Source organism: Dermochelys coriacea, chromosome 7, assembly GCF_009764565.3.
Source record: "Dermochelys coriacea isolate rDerCor1 chromosome 7, rDerCor1.pri.v4, whole genome shotgun sequence".
Taxonomy (NCBI): Eukaryota; Metazoa; Chordata; order Testudines; family Dermochelyidae; genus Dermochelys; species Dermochelys coriacea.
The window spans coordinates 40,380,387-40,401,368 of NC_050074.1; the positions used below are offsets into that span (position 1 = coordinate 40,380,387).

General features: G+C 38.0%; 1 protein-coding gene across 9 annotated transcripts in view; it reads right to left on the reverse strand.

Annotated features, from left to right (window-relative positions):
- The window catches only part of ATP2B2 (ATPase plasma membrane Ca2+ transporting 2), a 757,867-nt gene that overhangs the window by 118,836 nt on the left and 618,049 nt on the right, over window positions 1-20,982 (reverse strand). For all 9 annotated transcript variants that reach the window (XM_038410886.2, XM_043518690.1, XM_043518694.1 and 6 more), the window contains 3 exons: window positions 19,099-19,263; window positions 15,354-15,568; window positions 12,887-13,129 (listed from right to left, as the gene is read on the reverse strand). In XM_038410886.2, the coding sequence (XP_038266814.1) occupies window positions 12,887-13,129; window positions 15,354-15,568; window positions 19,099-19,263 (623 nt within the window). The remainder of the gene's footprint in view (window positions 1-12,886; window positions 13,130-15,353; window positions 15,569-19,098; window positions 19,264-20,982) is intronic.

A 20,982-nucleotide genomic window follows, 5' to 3' on the forward strand; every position in this document is an offset into this window, starting at 1 on the left:
AGGATCACAGGGCTCAGATGAATCTTCACAAGCAGTGAATAAATGATATTCCATAAACTTTCCAAATGCAAACAGATGGACATCATACCAAAAGGACTGAAGGTAAAAAATCCATTACAATCTACATACCACACAAACTATGCTGACAACTTGGGCCACACACTCTCAGAGAAACTGTGGAACCACCACATCAACATCCTCTACAGCAAACAGGGAAAGATTAAGAATGAGCTCTCAAAACTGGATACTCTCATAAAAAACCACCCTTCCACACAAACTTGCTCATGGCTGGACTTTACAAAAACTAGACAAGCCATTTACAACACACAATTTGCTTCTCTACAAAAGAAAAAGGACCTAAACTATCTAAACCACTACATGCCACAAGGGGCCACAACAGTGGTTCCCTTAACCCACCCAGCAATATTGTTAATCTATCCAACTATATTCTTAGCCCAGCAGAAGAATCTCTCCTATCTCGGGGCCTCTCCTTCTGCCCCTCTACCCCCCACGAACATGATACAGTTCTGTGGTGACCTAGAATCCTATTTTCGACGTCTCTGACTCAAGGAATATTTCCAACATACTAACCCACAAAGACCTTCCTACTAATACTTCAAAAAGAAGGATTCTGGGTGGACTCCTCCTGAAGGTCGAAACAACAGACTGGACTTCTACATAGTGTGCTTCCGCCAACTTGCACGAGCTGAAATTGTGGAAAAGCAGCATCACTTGCCCCATAACCTCAGCCGTGCAGAACACAATGCCATCCACAGCCTCAGAAAAAATCCTGACATCATAATCAAAAAGGCTGACAAAGGAGGTGCTGTCGTCATCATGAATAGGTCGGAATATGAACAAGAGGCTGCTAGGCAGCTCTCCAACACCACTTATAGATTCATAGATACTAAGGTCAGAAGGGACCACTCTGATCATCTAGTCCGACCTCCTGCACAGCGCAGGCCACAGAATCTCACCCACCCACTCCTATGAAAAACCTCACCCATGTCTGAGCTATTGAAGTCCTCAAATCATGGTTCAAAACTTCAAGGAGCAGAGAAGCCTCCCTCCAGTCAACCATGCCCCATGCTACAGAGGAAGGCAAAAAAACCTCCAGGGCCTCTCCAATCTGCCCTGGAGGAAAACTCCCTCCCGACCCCAAACATGGCAATCAGCCAAACCCTGAGCACATGGGCAAGATTCACCAGCCAGATACCCAGGAAAGAGTTTTCTATAGTAAAGAAAGTCATTACTTTCTGATCCCACGGAGGGTTACAAAAAAAACTCCAGCATTTGTTCAAGAAACTCCCTGAAAAAGCACAAGAACAAATCCGCACAGACACACCCCTGGAACCCCGACCTGGGATATTCTATCTGCTACCCAAGATCCATAAACCTGGAAATCCTGGACGCCCCATCATCTCAGGCATTGGCACCCTGACAGCAGGATTGTCTGGCTATGTAGACTCCCTTCTCAGGCCCTACACTACCAGCACTCCCAGCTATCTTAGAGACACCACTGACTTCCTGAGGAAACTACAGTCCATCAGTGATCTTTCTGAAAACACCATTCTGGCCACTATGGATTTAGAAGCCCTCTACACCAACATTCCACACAAAGATGGACTACAAGCCATCAGGAACAGTATCCCCAATAATGTCAAGGCTAACCTGGTGGCTGAAGTTTGTGACTTTGTCCTCACCCATAACTATTTCACATTTGGGGACAATGTATACCTTCAAATCAGCAGCACTGCGATGGGTACCTGCATGGCCCCACAGTATGCCAACATTTTGATGGCTGACTTAGAACAACGCTTCTTCAGCTCTCGTCCCCCAATGCCCCTACTCTACTTGCGCTACATGGATGACATCATCATCTGGACCCATGGGAAAAAAGCCCTTGAGGAATTCCACCATGATTTCAACAATTTCCATCCCACCATCAACCTCAGCCTGGACCAGTCCACACAAGAGATCCACTTCCTGGACACTACGGTGCTAATAAGCGATGGTCACATAAACACCACCCTATACCAGAAACCTACTGACCGCTATTCCTATCTACATGCCTCCAGCTTTCACCCTGATCGCACCACATGATCCATTGTCTACAGCCAAGCTCTACGATACAACCGCATTTGCTCCAACCCCTCAGACAGAGACAAACACCTACAAGATCTGTATCATGCATTCTTACAATTACAATACCCACCTGCTGAAGTGAAGAAACAGATTGACAGAGCCAGAAGAGTACCCAGAAGTCACCTACTACAGGACAGGCCCAACAAAGAAAATAACAGAACGCCACTAGCCATCTCCTTCAGCCCCCAACTAAAACCTCTCCAACGCATCATCAAGGATCTACAACCTATCCTGAAGGAAGACCCATCACTCTCACAGATCTTGGGAGACAGGCCAGTCCTTGCTTACAGACAGCTCCCCAACCTGAAGCAAATACTCACCAGCAAACACACACCACACAACAGAACCACTAACCCAGGAACCTATCCTTGCAACAAAGCCCGTTGCCAACTCTGTCCACATATCTATTCAGGGGACACCATCATAGGGACTAATCACATCAGCCACACTATCAGAGGCTCATTCACCTGCGCATCTACCAATATGATATATGCCATCATGTGCCAGCAATGCCCCTCTGCCATGTACACTGGCCAAACTGGACAGTCTCTACGTAAAAGAATGAATGGACACAAATCAGATGTCAAGAATTATAACATTCAAAAACCAGTCGGAGAACACTTCAATCTCTCTGGTCACTCGATTACAGACCTAAGAGTGGCTATTCTTCAACAAAAAAACTTCAAAAACAGACTCCAACGAGAGACTGCTGAATTGGAATTAATTTGCAAACTGGATACAATTAACTTAGGCTTGAATAGAGACTGGGAATTGATGCGTCATTACACAAAGTAAAACTATTTCCCCATGTTATTCCCCACCCCCACTGTTCCTCAGATATTCTTGTCAACTGCTGGAAATGGCCCACCTTGATTATCACTACAAAAGGTTTTCTTCTCCCCCACTTCCTGCTGGTAATAGCTCATCTTAAGTGATCACTCTCCTCACAGTGTGTATGATAACACCCATTGTTTCATGTTCTCTCTGAATATAAATCATCTCCCCACTATATTTTCCACTGAATACATCTGATGAAGTGAGCTGTAGCTCACGAAAGCTTATGCTCAAATAAATTTGTTAGTCTCTAAGGTGCCACAAGTACTCCTTTTCTTATTCCATAAACTACTGTCAGCTGCAAATATGTAAACTGGGAATGCTAACTATGAAAGTTGAAGTAATAAAGTGATCAGGCAGGAAAGAGTTCTTACTAGTCCAGACTAGTCCAAAGAAAAATATTAAAAATGCTCTCTGGTAGCCTTAAAGACAGGGGGTCATTGTCTGGACTGGCAGGGGCAGATGGAAAAGGATTGTTGCCCTTTTAAGGGTCACCTTTCTTCCTTCTCCAACCCCCGTCCCCGACCCAGCTTCCTCATCGGTTTGAGGGGGATGTGGCATCGACCAAGTGGATTGACTGGCCAAAGGGGCTCAACTGCACTCTGCTGACTTCCATTTGCCCAAGAGATGGGAATAGAAGTCCTTTCCCTGTGGCGAGGTGCCACTGAATACCTAAATCAACAACTCTCACTTGTAGGACTGGGGTTTGGGGAATCTGCTGTGGGCATTGTGCCAGTTGCCTTTTTTGGGCCTGGGGAGGAATTTTTCCTTCATTACCAGATGGGCCAGGAAAAGGGTGGGGAAGGGTTTGCCTTCCCCACAGCAGCTCAAGGACCTGGTGGGTATGTACACAGGCAAGGTTCAAGTTGTTGCAACTTAGCAGTTGGCAACTGCATCTGTATTTTCCCTCAGTGGTTCAGCAAGACTCTCAGGCTTTTAGCTGTTACCTCTTGTGGGCGGAAACCCACGTCTCACTCCCTCCTCACCAGGATACATCCAGGCTGCATAGTTCTCTGCCTTTCCAAGCAAAGATGACTGCCTAAACAGTTCAGGGTATTGTCCTTCTGGCACAGCCAGTACAGGTCATTATTCAGTGAAGGGGTCCAGTTTTCTGATAAACTGGGTTTGGAAGGAAGGCATTTAGATATAGAGGAAAGCATCCCCTAAAGACTTCATTTTACAACAGTGTCAGTCAAGCACCTTTTCCAAGCACAAAATTAATATGAATTGAAATAACACAGGAGTCATGTTTTACTCAATGATGCAAAGGACTTTATCACAATCTTTTTTAACCAGCTTCTTTCAATTAGTAATTCATTGAGTCTGGTTTAATGAGAATTAGTAGCTATATTTATTTCCCTTATTATATAAAACTGCAATGCCAAATCATGCATCAAGTTTCCTATGTTCTGTTAATTATCACTTCTAGAAGCAAAGGAAACTGACTAAATGACCCATTATTAATCTTATGTATAAAACACTATATGCCATAATAGGTCATTTTCTTCCAGCCTAAATTATTCTGTGAAAAGATCTGACATATACTTTATAAAAAAGCTTTTAAGAAAAAGCTATTTTACTTCAGTGTTTTGTGGTGAGTGCATTGCTTCTAATAAACATAAAAATAATACCAAGTACTGCATAGCATGCTCCATCTACAATGTGCTTACACTAAGTAATCTTTACAACACTTCTATGAACAAGAGAGTATTTTTTTCTTTTCTTTTTTTTTTTTACAGATGGAAAAGTTGAGGCCGAGAGGTTAAGTGACCTGCCTATAAAGCAAAAAAATGCATGAGACAAGATAGGATTAGAACTCAGAATTTTTCATTCAGAGTCTTATGTTCAGACTACACCTTTCCATCATTGACTCCTATGTAAATCATATAGTATAACGGAAGAGAAACTTGAACAAGCTATTCTTTTTTATAAAGAGAATTTAAAACATTTCTGAAGCAATGTGAACCAAGTATTTACTATGTTTTTCAAAAGGAGTTTCCATATTTTATTTTCAGTGTCTTTTATTTTCATTTTCAGTATTATGTTGCACTCCAATAAATACATTCTACAGATGTTGGAAATAAAGCAAATGATATTTCAAATTCAAATTAAATTATGGTTCTAATGGCTAGGAGATTTAGAAACAACACTCCATCATTTTAGCACTTTTGGAATAAGTGCAGTAGTGCATCTGGGTATCAGTGGTTCTAACACAAACTTAATCTGTCTCACTGCTTTTTTAAAATATAATTTTATTTTAAAATAAGATTTTAAAGGAGCAGGTTCATTTGTCCCTATTTAATTAGTCAGCATAGTCTGTGTGTAATTCAAAATAGGGAATAATTTAAGAAAACACAAGAAAGAAATGAACGGCCATACTGGGTAGGACCAAAGATCCCTCTAGGCCAATATCCTGTCTTCCAACAGTAGCCAATGCCAGGTGCTTCTAAGGGAATGAACAGAAGAGGTAATGTAATATAAGAACATAAGAAAACAAAACTTCACATTACAGAGCATTTGTAAAATACAATCTATTCCTAAAATAGAAATCAAAGAGCAGACCTGGGTAGATAAGGTTTCATGGTATAGGCAGTAGATCCAAACTACCTACGCACACACCATGGAGCCATAAGCCTAAATCCTAAAAAGTGTAACTTCATACTCCTGCTGCAACCAGAGAACAATACAATTTATCCTTTAGGAGGAGACTCTAAGTAGTAAAGCCTTCCCTGTTATGTGTGGATAAAGATCTTATGACACTTTTCATAAGAGTGGGTAGATGCTGCTGACATATTGACCCTTCCCCCCATTCAAGTTTCCTCCACAAAGAGGACTTCCTTATACACAGGGAAGTCAGTTGGCTGACAAGTTAATCATCTGCCTGCTAGGTGACTTCTCAGTCTCACAAACCTCCCCCCAAGTCAACCAATGAGATTGCTAACAATTTTTTCAGCTTAATTTTTTTAAGTAGGAAACTATGGAAAGGATAAAATAGAATTTAGGCCATGTCATTTAGTTGGATGTCATTTTAGATTAATGTAAGTGAAAGTTTTCCTCCACCTTTCCTCATTCTTTACCATTTCTGTCCCTCTTTTTATTTATCAATCTATCCCTCTCAGAATATTGTTAGCAGTGATGGGTGAACTTGTCTTGAAAAAGTAAGATGTTGCCTGAGCCTTCATGTATCTCTGAGAGAGAAGGCAGCTTCGGCTACACATTAACTTTGGAAGAAGTGGCTTGATTTCTGTGTTTGGTTTTTTTAAAGACAAAAATTGAGCACAAAACCAACTTCCCAATTTCAGGTAATGAAATAACTAGAAATTTCTTTGGAAGAATAAAAAGCTATTTTATTCTGGCTTTCCTTTGATTAAAGGACAGGATTCCACTCAGGTTATATAGTTGGGTTCCTTTTAACATGATTACCTTTGGCAAGCAGTTACAATAAAATATAGGATCTTTCTAAAGTAATGTGCTGTTGTTTCAGTAAATATAAACTCCTATTGTTTTCTGTTGATAGACATAGTATAAGCTGATCTATGGTTTGAGCTTTGTATGAGAAATGGTCTGACCTGTTAATCACCCTGATCCATTTTACTCTGTGGGAATGAACAATCCTTCTTAAACCGTTAACCCTTCCTGCTCCTATTCCATTTCTAATACAACCCCACTTCATTTTTTAATGAAGGGGAAGGGTAGATTCTGTCAGTCAATACATTTGTATTATACAGTTGCATAATTACAGCCGGATAAAGATGACATTTCCATTGTACAACCTCTTTCCACCCACTGATAACTTTTAAACTAAGTGTGAGGAAGTATTTTAAAAAAACTATTTGCACAAAGCTTCATGATTGTCAGTTTGAAATGTTTGAATTAACTGACCAATATAAATGAACTGTTCACCTTTTTAAAAAAAATAGTTTATTCCGACATATAACTTAATAAAATCTGTTTTAACGCTTCTATGAAGGCATGTGTGTGTAAGCAGGGACTCAGTGAGCTCTCCCCTGACATCTAGTGGTGAGCCGTGGAAAAAGACTTGAGAAGCTGATCTTGTTTGCATGAACACACCCACCCTGCCTACGTGCTCAGCATGATAGGACTGCTTGCCCAAATGATCACTTGTGGCTGGTGTTAGATCCTCAGTCTCCTTGTTATTGGGGCAGGAGTAATAAAGGGTTGTTAACCTTATTGTATGACCCAAGGGCAGCAGAACTATACCTGGCATACCCCAATGGAGGGACTCACCCTCAACTGAATGGCACTCGCTAGGCAGGGGACATGGGTTCCAAATCCCAATGAGTTTAAAGAGGGTGGGGACAGGTACTTGTGTCTGTTGGTGTGGGCCCTCTTTAAGAATCCTAGACCTCATTTGATCCTTCCTCTCTATGGTATAATAAAAGAGCTAATTTAGATTCAATTGGGAGTCTTGATTCAATGACCTTCAAAGTAAAAACAGTCTGTAAAAGAGAAGCATGTTTTGTGTACTTAGCATGTCTCAAGTAAGCTAACTTCTGACAGAAGAACCACCATATTCCCTTACAGATAACTATTTTTGGGTGCAAATATTTTCCTCACAAATAAAAAGATTGCTTCAGTTGGATTCCAATTCTATGTTCTCAGCATCCACATACAATTTTCATTTATTCCTGTAAGGCAGCTAATTAATTACCTATTTTGCTAAAGGCTTATTTTCAATTATTTACACCTTTCCCAAGTAATCACTTTCTGAGATGCAATTCCTTATGCTAGTTCTCAGCCCAGAGGCAATTCGTGCGCGCGTGTATGTAAAAAGCATGAAGAGTGTCCATTCAGATATTCTGAATTAGACTTTTTACTAAATGTAGGTGCACTTTTTGATACCTTTTCTATTCCAATATTTATTTTTACAAGCAAGCCGCTAGGCTGAAATCTCTAGAATTCCTTTCAATATCTAGAAGATTAAAATTCAGTTTCTCAGGGCAATTTTTACTCGCTCCACATATACATACATATTTTAATAAGGTCTTTTATTAGAACAATCAAAAAAAATCTAAGTTACGCCTTCATCTCTCACCCAGAAGATCTTCTCTTTTATATAAGCCCTTTGGGAGTAGACCTGTCTTCATATTATCTTGTACATTGCAAAGGATGCCGTTGGAGCATAACCAAAAATAAATTACAGCAACAACAACGGGCAATGTTCCACTATTAGATAGATGATACCATGAAAAGGAACTGCATTTTTTCTCTGTACTGCCGCTCCAGTAAACTTGTACACATTCTTTAAATTCTATATTGGTTTTATGTTTCAATTGTGCTTGTTTCTGTAACTAATTAGAGACTCCTACCTATTAGAAATATTTAAATGGTAAATACATGAATTATTGAACTAAAATTTAATTCTTCCAGAGCGTTAATAGAGGGAGTTGGGTTTGTCTGTTTTACATTTCAAATCATATTTTGGCAAAAGTACACATGCTTTAGTGCGTTAGAGAGGGAAACTAAAGTTTTGTCCTTTCCCATAGAAATATAACATCTATATGTTAGCTGGTAACAAACAGCACAGCTCTACTGTACCTAGTAAATGACATTCTCTGCCCCCAAAATTGTACTATCTGATTTCAATATTTGGGGCCAGATATACTCAGCTAGTGTGACTTGGTGGAGCTCTATTGACTCCAGTGGTTGGGACTTATGCAGTACAAACTGAGGCATCCATTGTCAAGACATAATAAAGAAGGATTTGGTTGGTGTAGTTTGGCCTGAGCTGAATACTACTAACTTGAGGGCTTATTGGAATCTCCATTTAACAGAGGCCTATTATACCATAAAGTAAAGGAGACATTTACCATAAACATATCCAGTGTGGTTCTAAGAGTGGAATGAATACCTTTTTGGTTGAAATCAAACTTGCATACTAGTATGTTATTCAAGAAAAGTTATGGCTGCTAGCTTAGACTAATATTAATGCTCTTTATTTCCCAGCAACTCCATGGTATGCCAGTTAGAAGTACAGCTTCTCAAAGTGCAATCAGAATATTCCCAAAACATAGATTTTGCTTTCAGATTAATAGAAGAATTAAACTAAATCCCCTCTACACTTTACAAGCAAAAGTGTATGAGCTGTAATCTCTCTGGGAAAACATCTCTGAAAGTGGTCTCACATTTATTCGGGAAAAAAGGTTTTCTGGAGATTAGCTTGAAAACAGAAGTAACATTGCTCCGAAGTGAACTGAATGCCAATTTAGTTCATCCCATATCTTGTTCTTAAAAATATTATAAAAGGCTAGATTTAATGGTATTGTAACTCTAGTGGAATAATTTGTCTCTGATTTCTCAGGGAAGTGAAAATATTTTATCCCAAGAAGTGACATTGTTTTCTTTTTGTATTTTTATCAGTGGCTCTATTGCTCTTTAAGGAAAAGATGATATGACGGTAGGGCTGGCTCTAGATTTTTTGCCGCCCCAAGCTCCAAGAGCGCAACTGCCCAAGTGAAAAAAAACAAACAAAAAACCAAAAAGATGGCCGGAATGCCGCCCCAAGCACGTGCTTGCTTTGCTGGTGCCTAGAGCCAAGCCTGTGTGAGGGGGAACTCATCATTACTCGTTCAGTGGTATATCTTGACTAATTTTATGGTCCAATATATAATCACTCAATGTAAGTTCACACAATGTGCAACTTGCAGAGTATATAGATCTGCATAACTATTAATAGAACAAGCAAACTTTCATCTTTGTGACATAATACACATGCCCTTTGGGTGTCCGCTAATACCCACAATTTCATTAAAATATGCTCAAAGAATGTGTGACTAAGTATGCATTCTGAATTAGCAGAAAAAATAACCTTGGACATCTGGTCCTGAAAACAAACTTCTTTATGTATTTTATACCAGACCTATTTAAGATCTAAATAGAATGAGTGCTGTGGAACAAGGACCTCGTGTGTTAAATTTTCTACATCAGAGCTGAGATCTTTGAGACACCTTCCCTTAAACATGTCATAAGTATAATCAAAAAATGAAGGTAACTGCTTATGATCCTCTTTGAAGTCTATATTGTAATCGTTGAGCTCATAACACAAATATAAGACAGATAATCACTGCTAACAATCAGATAAATCCAAATATTGGCTCATATAAATCCTACAGTGGAGATAACAATTAAGGATTTCCCTAGGATTTCATCCATTTAGCAGTTTTACAGAGAAATAGAGTTTATGTTCTACCCAAAGCTAAAATGAACTGAAATGATAATGCATAGTGATTTACCTTTTTCAATGTACACACATGATCCACTTTAATCAGGAGCTATGAGGTCAAAAGTTGGCCAGGAATACAAAATCCTATTGAAACTAAAATGTGATTATTGAATTACACTGGATAGGAAATTAATTTTCATCAATGAGGACGTCACTCCAAGAGAAAAAGGAAACATTCATTCAGTTTGTCCAGGATCATTAGTATATCGCTTTGGAGAACATTTTGCTGTCCTATTTCGCAGTACTCTTACACAAATATTATTTCCAGTATTAAGATGCTGGAAAACTTTGAACTGGCACAGAATTTGGATAGAGATGCTTCTTCAACATGTAATAATCTCAATAATTTAAAATGAAAAAAACCTTAAAACTCAAAGGACATGAGGTTGACACTGCTTTCACTCTATCAGTAACACCTAATTCAATTGACAATTTACTCACAAGCACCTTTGCACACCTCTTCCACACTGCCTCTCATCGATGGGAAGAACTTCCCAATGAAATCCTCTTCAGTCCTCCCTGAAAGCCTACCTCTACAATGATGGCCACACACCTCTATTGTCTTGCAAACACTTCTGACTAGTAGGACCTCTCAAACAATTTATTCAAAATGCATCGTTACTTTTTACAGTTACCTTTTGTCCCCCGTCCCATTTTGTCTGTATATTTATCTGTGGCATCTTGTCATCATCCTGGTTTGACAGCTCTTTGGGTCAAGGACCATCTTTGTTCCTCTTGTCCATATAGTGCCTTGCACAATGAGGGCCTGAATCTAGGCACTACCACAGTATACAAATAATGGCACTAAAACAACCTCTCAAAACAATGAGGAATATCTACCCTGTCAATCACCAGTGATCAAATCACAGGACAAAGACAGGACAAGACATTCCCATTCCTAGAAAACAATAATAATCATATGCCAGGTACAAGAGAAATGAAACAGGTAAGATGGTGAGATCCCTGTAAAGATAAAATGGAGGTCCAAACTGCGAGATGCTCTCAGTATCTCCATCTATTGTTGTTTATCAAGACTCAGCTCCTCTCCAGATCTGGCCCAGTGTTAGGAAAAAGTTGAGTTAGATCTCTCAGCTCAGACATGTCTGTTTATTTTTAGTTTTATGAAAGCCACTGCATTAAAATACCTGCTCTGAGCTGTGACACAGCAGGACTTATATTTATACTAAGCCAGTTGAGAACGGAAGGCTGAAATTAGTCAAGTCATCTAAAAATATGGCTCAGAGTAATAGAATGTTATACACCCATTGCTCAAAGACTCTAAAAAGAAGTAACAGAAATACAGACCCTTGCTGCAAAAACACTTTCACCATAAACATGCTTGGCAACCACTGAGATTTCTGTCAGGCTTCTCGACAAACTCCTCTTCCTATAAATGGTTATTACTAACTAATGCCTACATGTCATCACTCCTAAAAATCATGCCAGGAATTACAAGAGACACAGCATTTTGTTAACAAATTGTTAAACAAAGAAAACCTTGATTTGGATTTAGTAGCTCACCAGAAATTGGACTTCTACTCTCTCACGTTTCTGCAAATATGCTATCTCTGACTGTATTTTGGCTGACGGCTTTTAAAATCATATTAACGTGTATTTTGGCCACTCCAGGAAGTTCAGTACAAATGTGCAAATAGACAAAAAATTATTTCATAAGCCTAAAAAAGCTTCAGTCTACTCTATAAAAAAGTTTCAGGATATAGTATTGAGATTGGTCTCAAGTTGCAGTGGGGGAGGTCTAGGTTGGATATCAGGAAATGCTATTTCACTAGGAGGGTGGTGCAACACTGGAATGGGTTACCTAGGGATGTGGTGGAATCTCCATTCTTAGAGGTTTTTAAGGCCTGGCTTAACAAAGCCCTGGCTGGAATGATTTAGTGGGTGTTGGTCTTGCTTTGAGCAGGGGATTGGACTAGATGATCTCCTGAGGTCTCTTCCAACCCTAATATTCTATGATTCTATGACTGGACTAAAAAAAAAGCATTATTTGCCCTTTCAAGTGATAAATAAATTGGGGCAGCAGAAATCAGAATTTTGTAGCCTCTTAATCCTCCCACATAGTGGAATCTACAGCCCCTTTAGAAATCTGCTCTTTTCAGAGTGTCCTCCTTTACACACTGAGTTAAATTCATCATCCATTTAATTTGGAATGAATATCCATTAATCCCACCAATCTAATTCTTCATATTTCAAGAATTAAGGTCCCAATCCTGCAAAATCATGTGCATATGAGTAATTTTAAACTCAAGTAGTCTCACTGAAGCCATTGAAAACTATTTGTGCAAGCAAAGTTACAAGTGTACAGCTTGGACCCAAAGTCACGTATTGATTCAACAATATCAGGGGTTTCAGCATATAATGTGGCCCTTGTTTCTGGAACCAGGCATGGCAATACTCATCCCTCCAATAATCAATTGTATTTTTTTCTAAGTTATAGAACAATGACTGATAAAGAATATATGGTAACATTTCCATTCTTAAAGAAACAAACAAAATTTGTACATTTTTGTCCCTCTACTCTCATTTTGGGGACCTATTTAATATTTCATGATCAATGCCAAGTTATTGAAGTATTAACAATGCTTCAAAACCCATTCAGCTTCTTCTGCCTTGTTTCACTTGATTGACCGCACTAAGCCTACTTACCAGAATTTTTGTAGTATAAGCACTGTTGATGGCAATTGCATTAACCAGCAAATCGAGGGTTTTGCTTGGTAGAGAATCTGGGTCAGGGATCTCTTTGTAGTGGGCATCACCAATGTAGGCTTGTACTACTGTCATCCTGTTGGTTGTTAGTGTCCCTGTTTTGTCAGAGCAGATGGCCGTCGCATTACCCATAGTTTCACAAGCATCTAAGTGGCGGACCAGATTGTTATCCTTCATCATTTTCTGATGGAAAGCAAAGTAAGAAAGCCTCAAAAATTTGCTATGACAGATTTTTAAAATCTCTCATCATAGTAAAAATGCATAAAGTTAGATATGACTATTAGAGTGTAGTCATGCTTGTTTACCAACGTGTCAGTGTAGAGGGCATATAGTAGTCACCCCTTAAAATACTTGCCAGTTTTGCTTTTGATTAATGGATTTGCAGTGTATCCATTCTAAGGAATTGCTTGAATACTGATAAAATATCATAAAGTTAGATGTGACTATTTTATCATCTAATATCGATGATGATAAAAAATGCATAAAGTTAGGTGTGACTATTAGAGTGTAGTCACGCTTGTTTACCAGCCTGTCAGTGTAGAGAGCATATAGTATTCACCCCTTAAAATACTTGCCAGTTTTGCTTTTGATTAATGGATTTGCAGTGTATCCATTCTAAGGAATTGCTTGAATACTGATATAACATTATTTAGCTATACAAAACATTAGCTAAAACAACAGGCCATTTTAAAACAGCGATCACTGTAAGAAATATTAAGCACTCATGTAATTTTATAAGTTTTTCTTAAACTTCTACACAGATTTTTGTTTTCCTTCAGCCAAGCCCCCTAATGGTAGAGATGTAACAATTAGTAATTAACTGTTTAAAAATAAACTTCCTGACAGATCGAAATTTGCAAATACAAAAGAGTGTAAATAGAAGCTAAATGACAACAGCAAGCCTCAGATGCACCCAAAGCTCCCCACCTATAAATCAATTAATATTATTTTATTTTAATCTTGAACTGAACTGCAGTACTCTGAAAATAATCTGTTTTGGTAAACTCTCTTTATTCAGCTGCTTTAGACTCTTTTACAGTATTTCAAAACCCAGTATTATTAGATTTGTAAGGTAGTACTATATGTTCTTGCATCATAAAATGCAATATTATCACCGGGGCAATGAATTTTACAAAAATTTGCTACTGTGAATATTCCAAAGTATGGCTGTGATCTTTACCCTTGGGCCAATCTGTCATACTCTTACTCAGAGTGGTCCCTTAATCCCAAGTGAAGTCCCACTGAAGTCAGTAAATCTATTCATGGAGCAAGGTATCCCGAAATGCAAACAATGGTGTACCACAATCTGGCCCTATGTGTGAGTATGTATTTATGCAACTGATATAACAGGCAACTGCAATGTTTAATGGTTAGCACACAGAGCTGTTTGGACACGTGGGCTCTATTTCCAACTTTATTACTGCCTGGCTGTGTGACAATGTGCAAATCACTTCACATCTTCATGTTCTCTGTGCCTCAGTTTCTCCCTGTGTAAAACGGAGATAACAGAATTGTCTACTTTTGTAAAGTGCTTTGAGATTCTCAGATGAAAGTTTTATATAAACACAATGTGTTGTTAGTAGATTAGATTTCTAAAGTAATCTGAGAATACAGAGTTTGATAGGGGAATAATCTACCACTCCAAAATCTGTAATCCCAGTTTTAATTCCCTTAAATTCCCTAATGGAATCATTTACATTAGCTATGGGCAACTATAACAGCACTTAATAATACACACACAAACACATGTGGAAACCTCACGTCTCAATGTAGAGAGTTACTGAAGAAAACAAATCCTTCACACAAACTATATTGATACAGCAGGGAATAGGAAGATAAACAAATATTATATACAAAAAGACTGTGCTTCTCCCATTAATAAATTTTCACAGTGAATTTCTGACAGACTGTCTTCAGTAAGTTTCAGAGTAGCAGCCGTGTTAGTCTATATCCGCAGAAAGAACAGGAGGAATTGTGGCACCTTAGAGACTAACAAATTTATTTGAGCTTAAGCTTTCGTGAGCTACAGCATCCGATGAAGTGAGCTGTAGCTCACGAAAGCTTATGCTCAAATAAATCTGTTAGTCTCTAAGGTGCCACAAGTCCTCCTGCTCTTTTTGTCTTCAATAAGTAAATGTCTTTAGTGTTTGTTTAGTATATTTTTCTGCAATGCACATTTACAGAAACGTCAATAAATTTATTTTGTTGGAATTTTTTACTTTGAAGTACCTGTAATATGTTTAAAGAAGCTTCAGCCAAAGTGCACATTTTGATTATACTGATGTGTGATCCAGCTTTCTACCAGCCACATAAAAATTAAACAGCGAGTCAACTGCCAAACTAAAACATATTGAGAGTTGGTTGAAAGAGCTCTTTTTTTCCCCCCACTGCTTAAAGTGCTACTTACCTTAACAGAATAAGCCAGAGAAATAGTGACAGCAAGTGGAAGTCCTTCAGGAACAGCAACCACAAGCACAGTAACACCAATGATGAAGAACTTGACAAAATATTGAACATAAACAGGAGTGCACTCGGGCAACCACTGCTTCTTGTTGACAACAAAAGTGTCAACAGCGAAGTACAGTACCAAAATTATTACAGTAATGGCAGACATCACCAAACCTGAAACACAAAAAGTAACAACTATTTTTAACTACAGGGAGCAACAGTAACAAATCAAACCATTTGCAGTTTGTACCCCACACTTTTATCTAATCTGATTTGAACCTATGCTCTTAGGCCACAGGAAAAAAACACATCGTCAACATTCAATTATTGTGAATCATATAAATATAAGATCAGGAGACCGTACTCCATAGATAAAGTTTTAAAAGGAGCTTTTAGGTTATTTGTTGCATTCTTCTGAACTCTATACTACACCTGTGTGTTATCACATTTATTTTTAAACACCTCTAGCATTAGCGTCTTATTGATCACCCTTGGAAAACTGTACCAACTGCTTAATTTAATAAAAGATTTCCTGTTGTCTAAACTAAGTCTTCCTTTTTCAATTGCAGGACATTATCCTAATACCACTCTATTACAACAGAATTAACCTCTGCCTGTTCTGTGCAGTTACCTCTCAGGTATTTACACACCATCTCCACATGCTTTAAAAAAAAAATAAATAAAAGCACATCATAATAAATCTTGGGGAAAGGATCTGTTGTTTTTGATTTCTTACATAGTTTGTAGAAAAATAATCTGTTGAACCAGCGGTTGGGCAAGATTGCAAAGGTAAAAGTGAATTTGGCTATAAGGACAAGTATGTGCATAGTTTATAAAAATAATAATATAAACAGCAGTGTTCTCAAAGTATTGTTTTGTTCCCAAATGTTAAGCATTTGACCATGATGCACAGCACTGTGCAGAAACATGACATTTCATAAGCAGTAGGAAACCTTACGACCAAAAGGCTGTATTCACTCTATCATTCAGATTTATTGGCCATACATTAGTCACTATTTTAAATACGCAAGAACTAGAAAGCAGTCTGGTCATTTGGAATTGTTATAATACTCAAAAGGTAAATGTATTCACAGTTAGCTCATAATCTGCTACTGTTCTGAAATCAGGGCAACTATAATTGGTGTCATATGAACTTGTTAACCTTAGAATTAGGACGGATTGTAAATTGCATTTTTGTTCACTAATCAGGACTACATGATATGCCAAAGGAACCAAACAGCATACATTATTCTAACTTGTATCACGTTGACGTGTTTAATAACATGGCAAATATTTTAATACTTCAGTTATTTTAATACATTTATATAAACCGTTTAATAACTTTAAACTAATACACAGGTTTAAAAACAAATAGAATATTTTAAAGCAATAGAATATTCTTCTAACTAAGGCACTCTACCAAAAACACTTTATGCTCCCATCTTCTTGCCCCAGCACTGAAGAAAGTGGGCCAAGTCACAGACTTCTAGTCAGCAATTTATTTGGAGCAAGTGCTTCTTCTTATGTTTTTGAAAATTCAGAATTAGACACAAGGTATCTGGCTATGGTTGTGATAAGATAAACTTTTTTTTGTCCCTCCACTGGAAAGGGTGCAATTTCATCAACAGTTCCCATTTCTATCAGTGGAAAGAGGCAACTGGAAAATTTTTCTATTTGAATTTTTGTGACATTTGGACCTCTTAACTGACACATAAAAAGAATGCAGTGTAGCTATAGTCATGTCAGTCCGAGGATATTAGAGAGACAAGGTGGGTGAGGTAATATTTTTTACTGGATCAACTTCTGTTGGTGACAGAGAGAAGCTTTAAAGCCACACAGAGCTCTTCTTCAGGTCTGTCAAAGGTACTCCGAGCATCACAGCTAATGCAAAGTGGAACAGATTGTTTAGCATAAGTAGTTAGCACATATTCTAAGAGATCATTCAAGGTAGAGTGGCCTGAAGAAGAGTTCTGTGTGGCTTGAAAGCTTAGACTGCTCTATACTACAAACTGATATCAGTATAACTACTTCGCTCAGGGGCGTGAAAAATCCATGATGTTGTTATACTGACACAACGACCCGCAGATACAGCGCTATGTCAGTGGGAGAGCTTCTCCTGCTGCCATAGCTACTGCCTCTCAGGGAGGCAGATTAACTACACCAATGGGAGGGCTCTCTCCTGTCAGCTTAGAGCATCTTCATTAAAGTGCTGCAGCTGCGCTGATGCATCATTGTAAGTGTAGACTTGCTCCTTGTCTCTCTCACCAACAGAAGTTGGTCCAAGAAAAGATATTACCTCCCTCACCTTGTCTCCCGATGTATGAAGAAAACCATTTGAGACAATTAAGTTAATATTACTAATATTAATATTAGCCAGAAGGAATACTGTATCTGAGTTTTACTGTAAACCCAATAATCATGGGCCTTCTAGAAAAATCTTGTCCCTCAGACTGTTTGCTTCTCTTTTGTTAGCTTGGTAAAGTGGTTATTTTCCTTTATATCTGTAACATTTATTAAACAATGGGCCATATTTCCAAATGTATCATTACCATCATTTGAAATATAAATGACAGCCTCAATGATTCTCTGGAGTTTCTGTGTTTGAAAGATTTTTTCAGCTATGGCCAAATAACTACAGCCTTCATAGTTCCATTGTAAAGCGTTCCCAAATTTGAATCAGAGCATCTAAAGAGCATCTGCCTTCTATGTATAAGAAATCAAGTCAAAATTGCTCCTACTATGCCAAATTGCCTGATCATATGGGGCAGGCTTAACCAATCTGGAAAATTAAATATGATGCTACTGAACTGCTTTATACCACATGACCTAAGACCAATAAATTAACCTGTACTAGAAATACACAACAGAGAGTAGCAATATAAAGTTTGAGTATATCAAGATAGAGCAAGGAAACTGGTGTAACACCGGCAGACCCTGACCGTTGGCAGGTGGGATCGAATCTGGGACCTTTTGAGCTTAGTGCATGAGCCTCTGCTGCATGAGCTAAAAGCCAACTACCTGCTAGATAAGGCTGTAGAGCAGACTCGTTAATCTCGCTCTCTCTCTAAGTGGTCTCAGTGCCACAAGATGGGACAGAACACCACACCCAGGTGGTGTGTGGGTTACACTAGCATTTGTGGAAAAAAATTGAGTGAACCACTGAGAGACCATGGATGCAGTTCAAACTCAAACTAAGGCTGTTTTTAAGTACACTATCATCAGCAGATTTATTTTTCATCTCTCCCCCCCCTTTTTTTTTTTTTGAAGGAATGGAATAAAACAGGTTCAGATTTCGTAAAAAGCTACTGTGGGAGATGGAGGAGAAGAATCCATTGAGGGAGAAGAGGATCTGGCTCCAAGCCTGAGACGATATTATCGATTTTGAATGCAAATTCTCAGGAGTCCTGAGGGGACAGGAAATTAAATATCTTGTAATTACTACACTTGGGAATACTGGCTATGAGAAACTGCAGCTCACTTTGATTCAAATATTCACAACAACCCAAGTTGTTTAGAGCTTCTAGTTTCTCAGTTTTCAAAGTATGCACAAAAACGATCTTAGGCATACAATTCTAGAGTACTGTGATAATTACTTTCTTAATATTTTTAATAAAACTATCCCTTTTCATAATCATTTGCTTTGAAATCCTATGATGTGATCCTCACCACAGCATGCTGGTATCTAGTTAGTTACCCATTCATACCTGCTTTGCCTATTTGGACGGCTAGTTTGGTCAGCTTTCCCTGGAGGACAGATTTCTCTTTCTTGTGCATGTTAGCCTTCTTCTTTTCTTTTTCATCTCCCTCTCCTCCTTCAGCACTCTTCAGTGGCTGCATCTCCATGGCAGCAGCACCATCCTGTTGCTTGGCTAACAATGCAGAAGAAAACCATTACTTCAGAACTTTTATCCAACATAATTTCTAACCTTTTATTTAAAGAAAAAAAATCTCTGAAGTTGCTTATTCATACTAAATTCAACTTTTAATAGTCCCACATGCGTACTGGTAGTAACACGGATGATTAATTATGAATATATGCAGTACCCTGATCCTGTATCGGGATGTCCATAAGAGGCTTTGCTCATCTGCACAAAGGTCTGCTCATTTGCAGGATCAAGGTCTGAGATTGTAAATTCTTTTGGACATATAATGTGACTTTATAGTGCCATCTACATTTATAGCATTCAATACCTTCTTACTATTAATAAGAGTGTGTGTGTGCGTGCATGTGCATGCAACCCCTACAGACATGCCAATTGTTTTACTAATAAGAATATTACCTCAGTACTTTTTAGATAATCCCAGAGTCTGAAAAATTTCAACATCTATCGCCCCGCTGACTATGCCTTCTAGCACAATTAAAAAGTATCTGTGTAGTCATGCACCCCCAAAATCCTTATGAATAAAATTTACAGAAATAAAACCACTCCCTTCCTTCAGGAGAGATGGACTTTTATGGTACTGGGATTGGATAGGAAGTATGGAGTACTTAATATAATATAATAATATCGTCTCAGCAGGGAGTAGAGAAACCGTACCGAGTACTTAGGCAACAATAGCGTCTAAGGCAAAACTGTCTTTTTTTTTTAAAGGCCAACCACCTTCCTGTGTGTGGTCAGTGTGGTATATAATATAGATTATAGAAATGGAATGAAATGAGACAAAATCATTCTACTACGATTTGATACACATCATCATTTGTATGAAACCAGATAAATTTGACTAGGAGATTGAAAGGTTCTCCCTAGTTTTAAGTCATTATTCATGAACTGTCCTTCTATTTAGTAGTCATCTAGCATGACGGACTGAGTTAATCTCACCAGTTTCTATTCCATCTCACTCTGCAGGAGTACATTTAAATAATTCTCAGAGGAAAAAAATACATTTAACAGTACTTATTTTGTTTACTTGGCAGGTTCTGAAGTAAACATAGTTAATGATCTCTTCAGTATAATGAAAAAGCAATTAAAACTTTTCCAAAGAGGAAGAAAAATATTTACAATAATTTCTTCCTCAGAATATACAGTATATTAGAAACAGCTAACACTCTTTAATTGTCTTATTATTCAACAATACCCATGTATTTCTGTTTTTATATTATGAGCCAGATCAATTTGCGTTAAGATTTGCTTTTGCTATTGCTACATGTAGTGTTATTTACCTTCTCCCTGCAAAGAAAAATATCTTTATACAATGTCATTAGCCAAACAAAGCAGACAAGACTTAAGTAAAAATAGCATCTGGAAATTCATTAGCAATAAATAGTATATCTGGTTTTATAACTAGCACAAGAAAAAAATGAATTCAGAATGAGCTTTGTAACACACACATCTTCTATATAAATGGTGAATTTGAAACACTGATTTTTTTAATCTGTTTAAATTCCAGTATGTAAAAAGTCTATGTACTACAATTTATTTTTTCTTGCATTTCCAATATTTCCCTTATCTTGGTTCACAAAGTGTCTACTATTCATTTCCCTCCCACATTTTGCCATCACATTGTATGTTCAAACAAATAAGATATTTCCCCCACACATCTTCAAATTATTTTATTTGCCACACAGAATCTATCAACATGCTAACCAT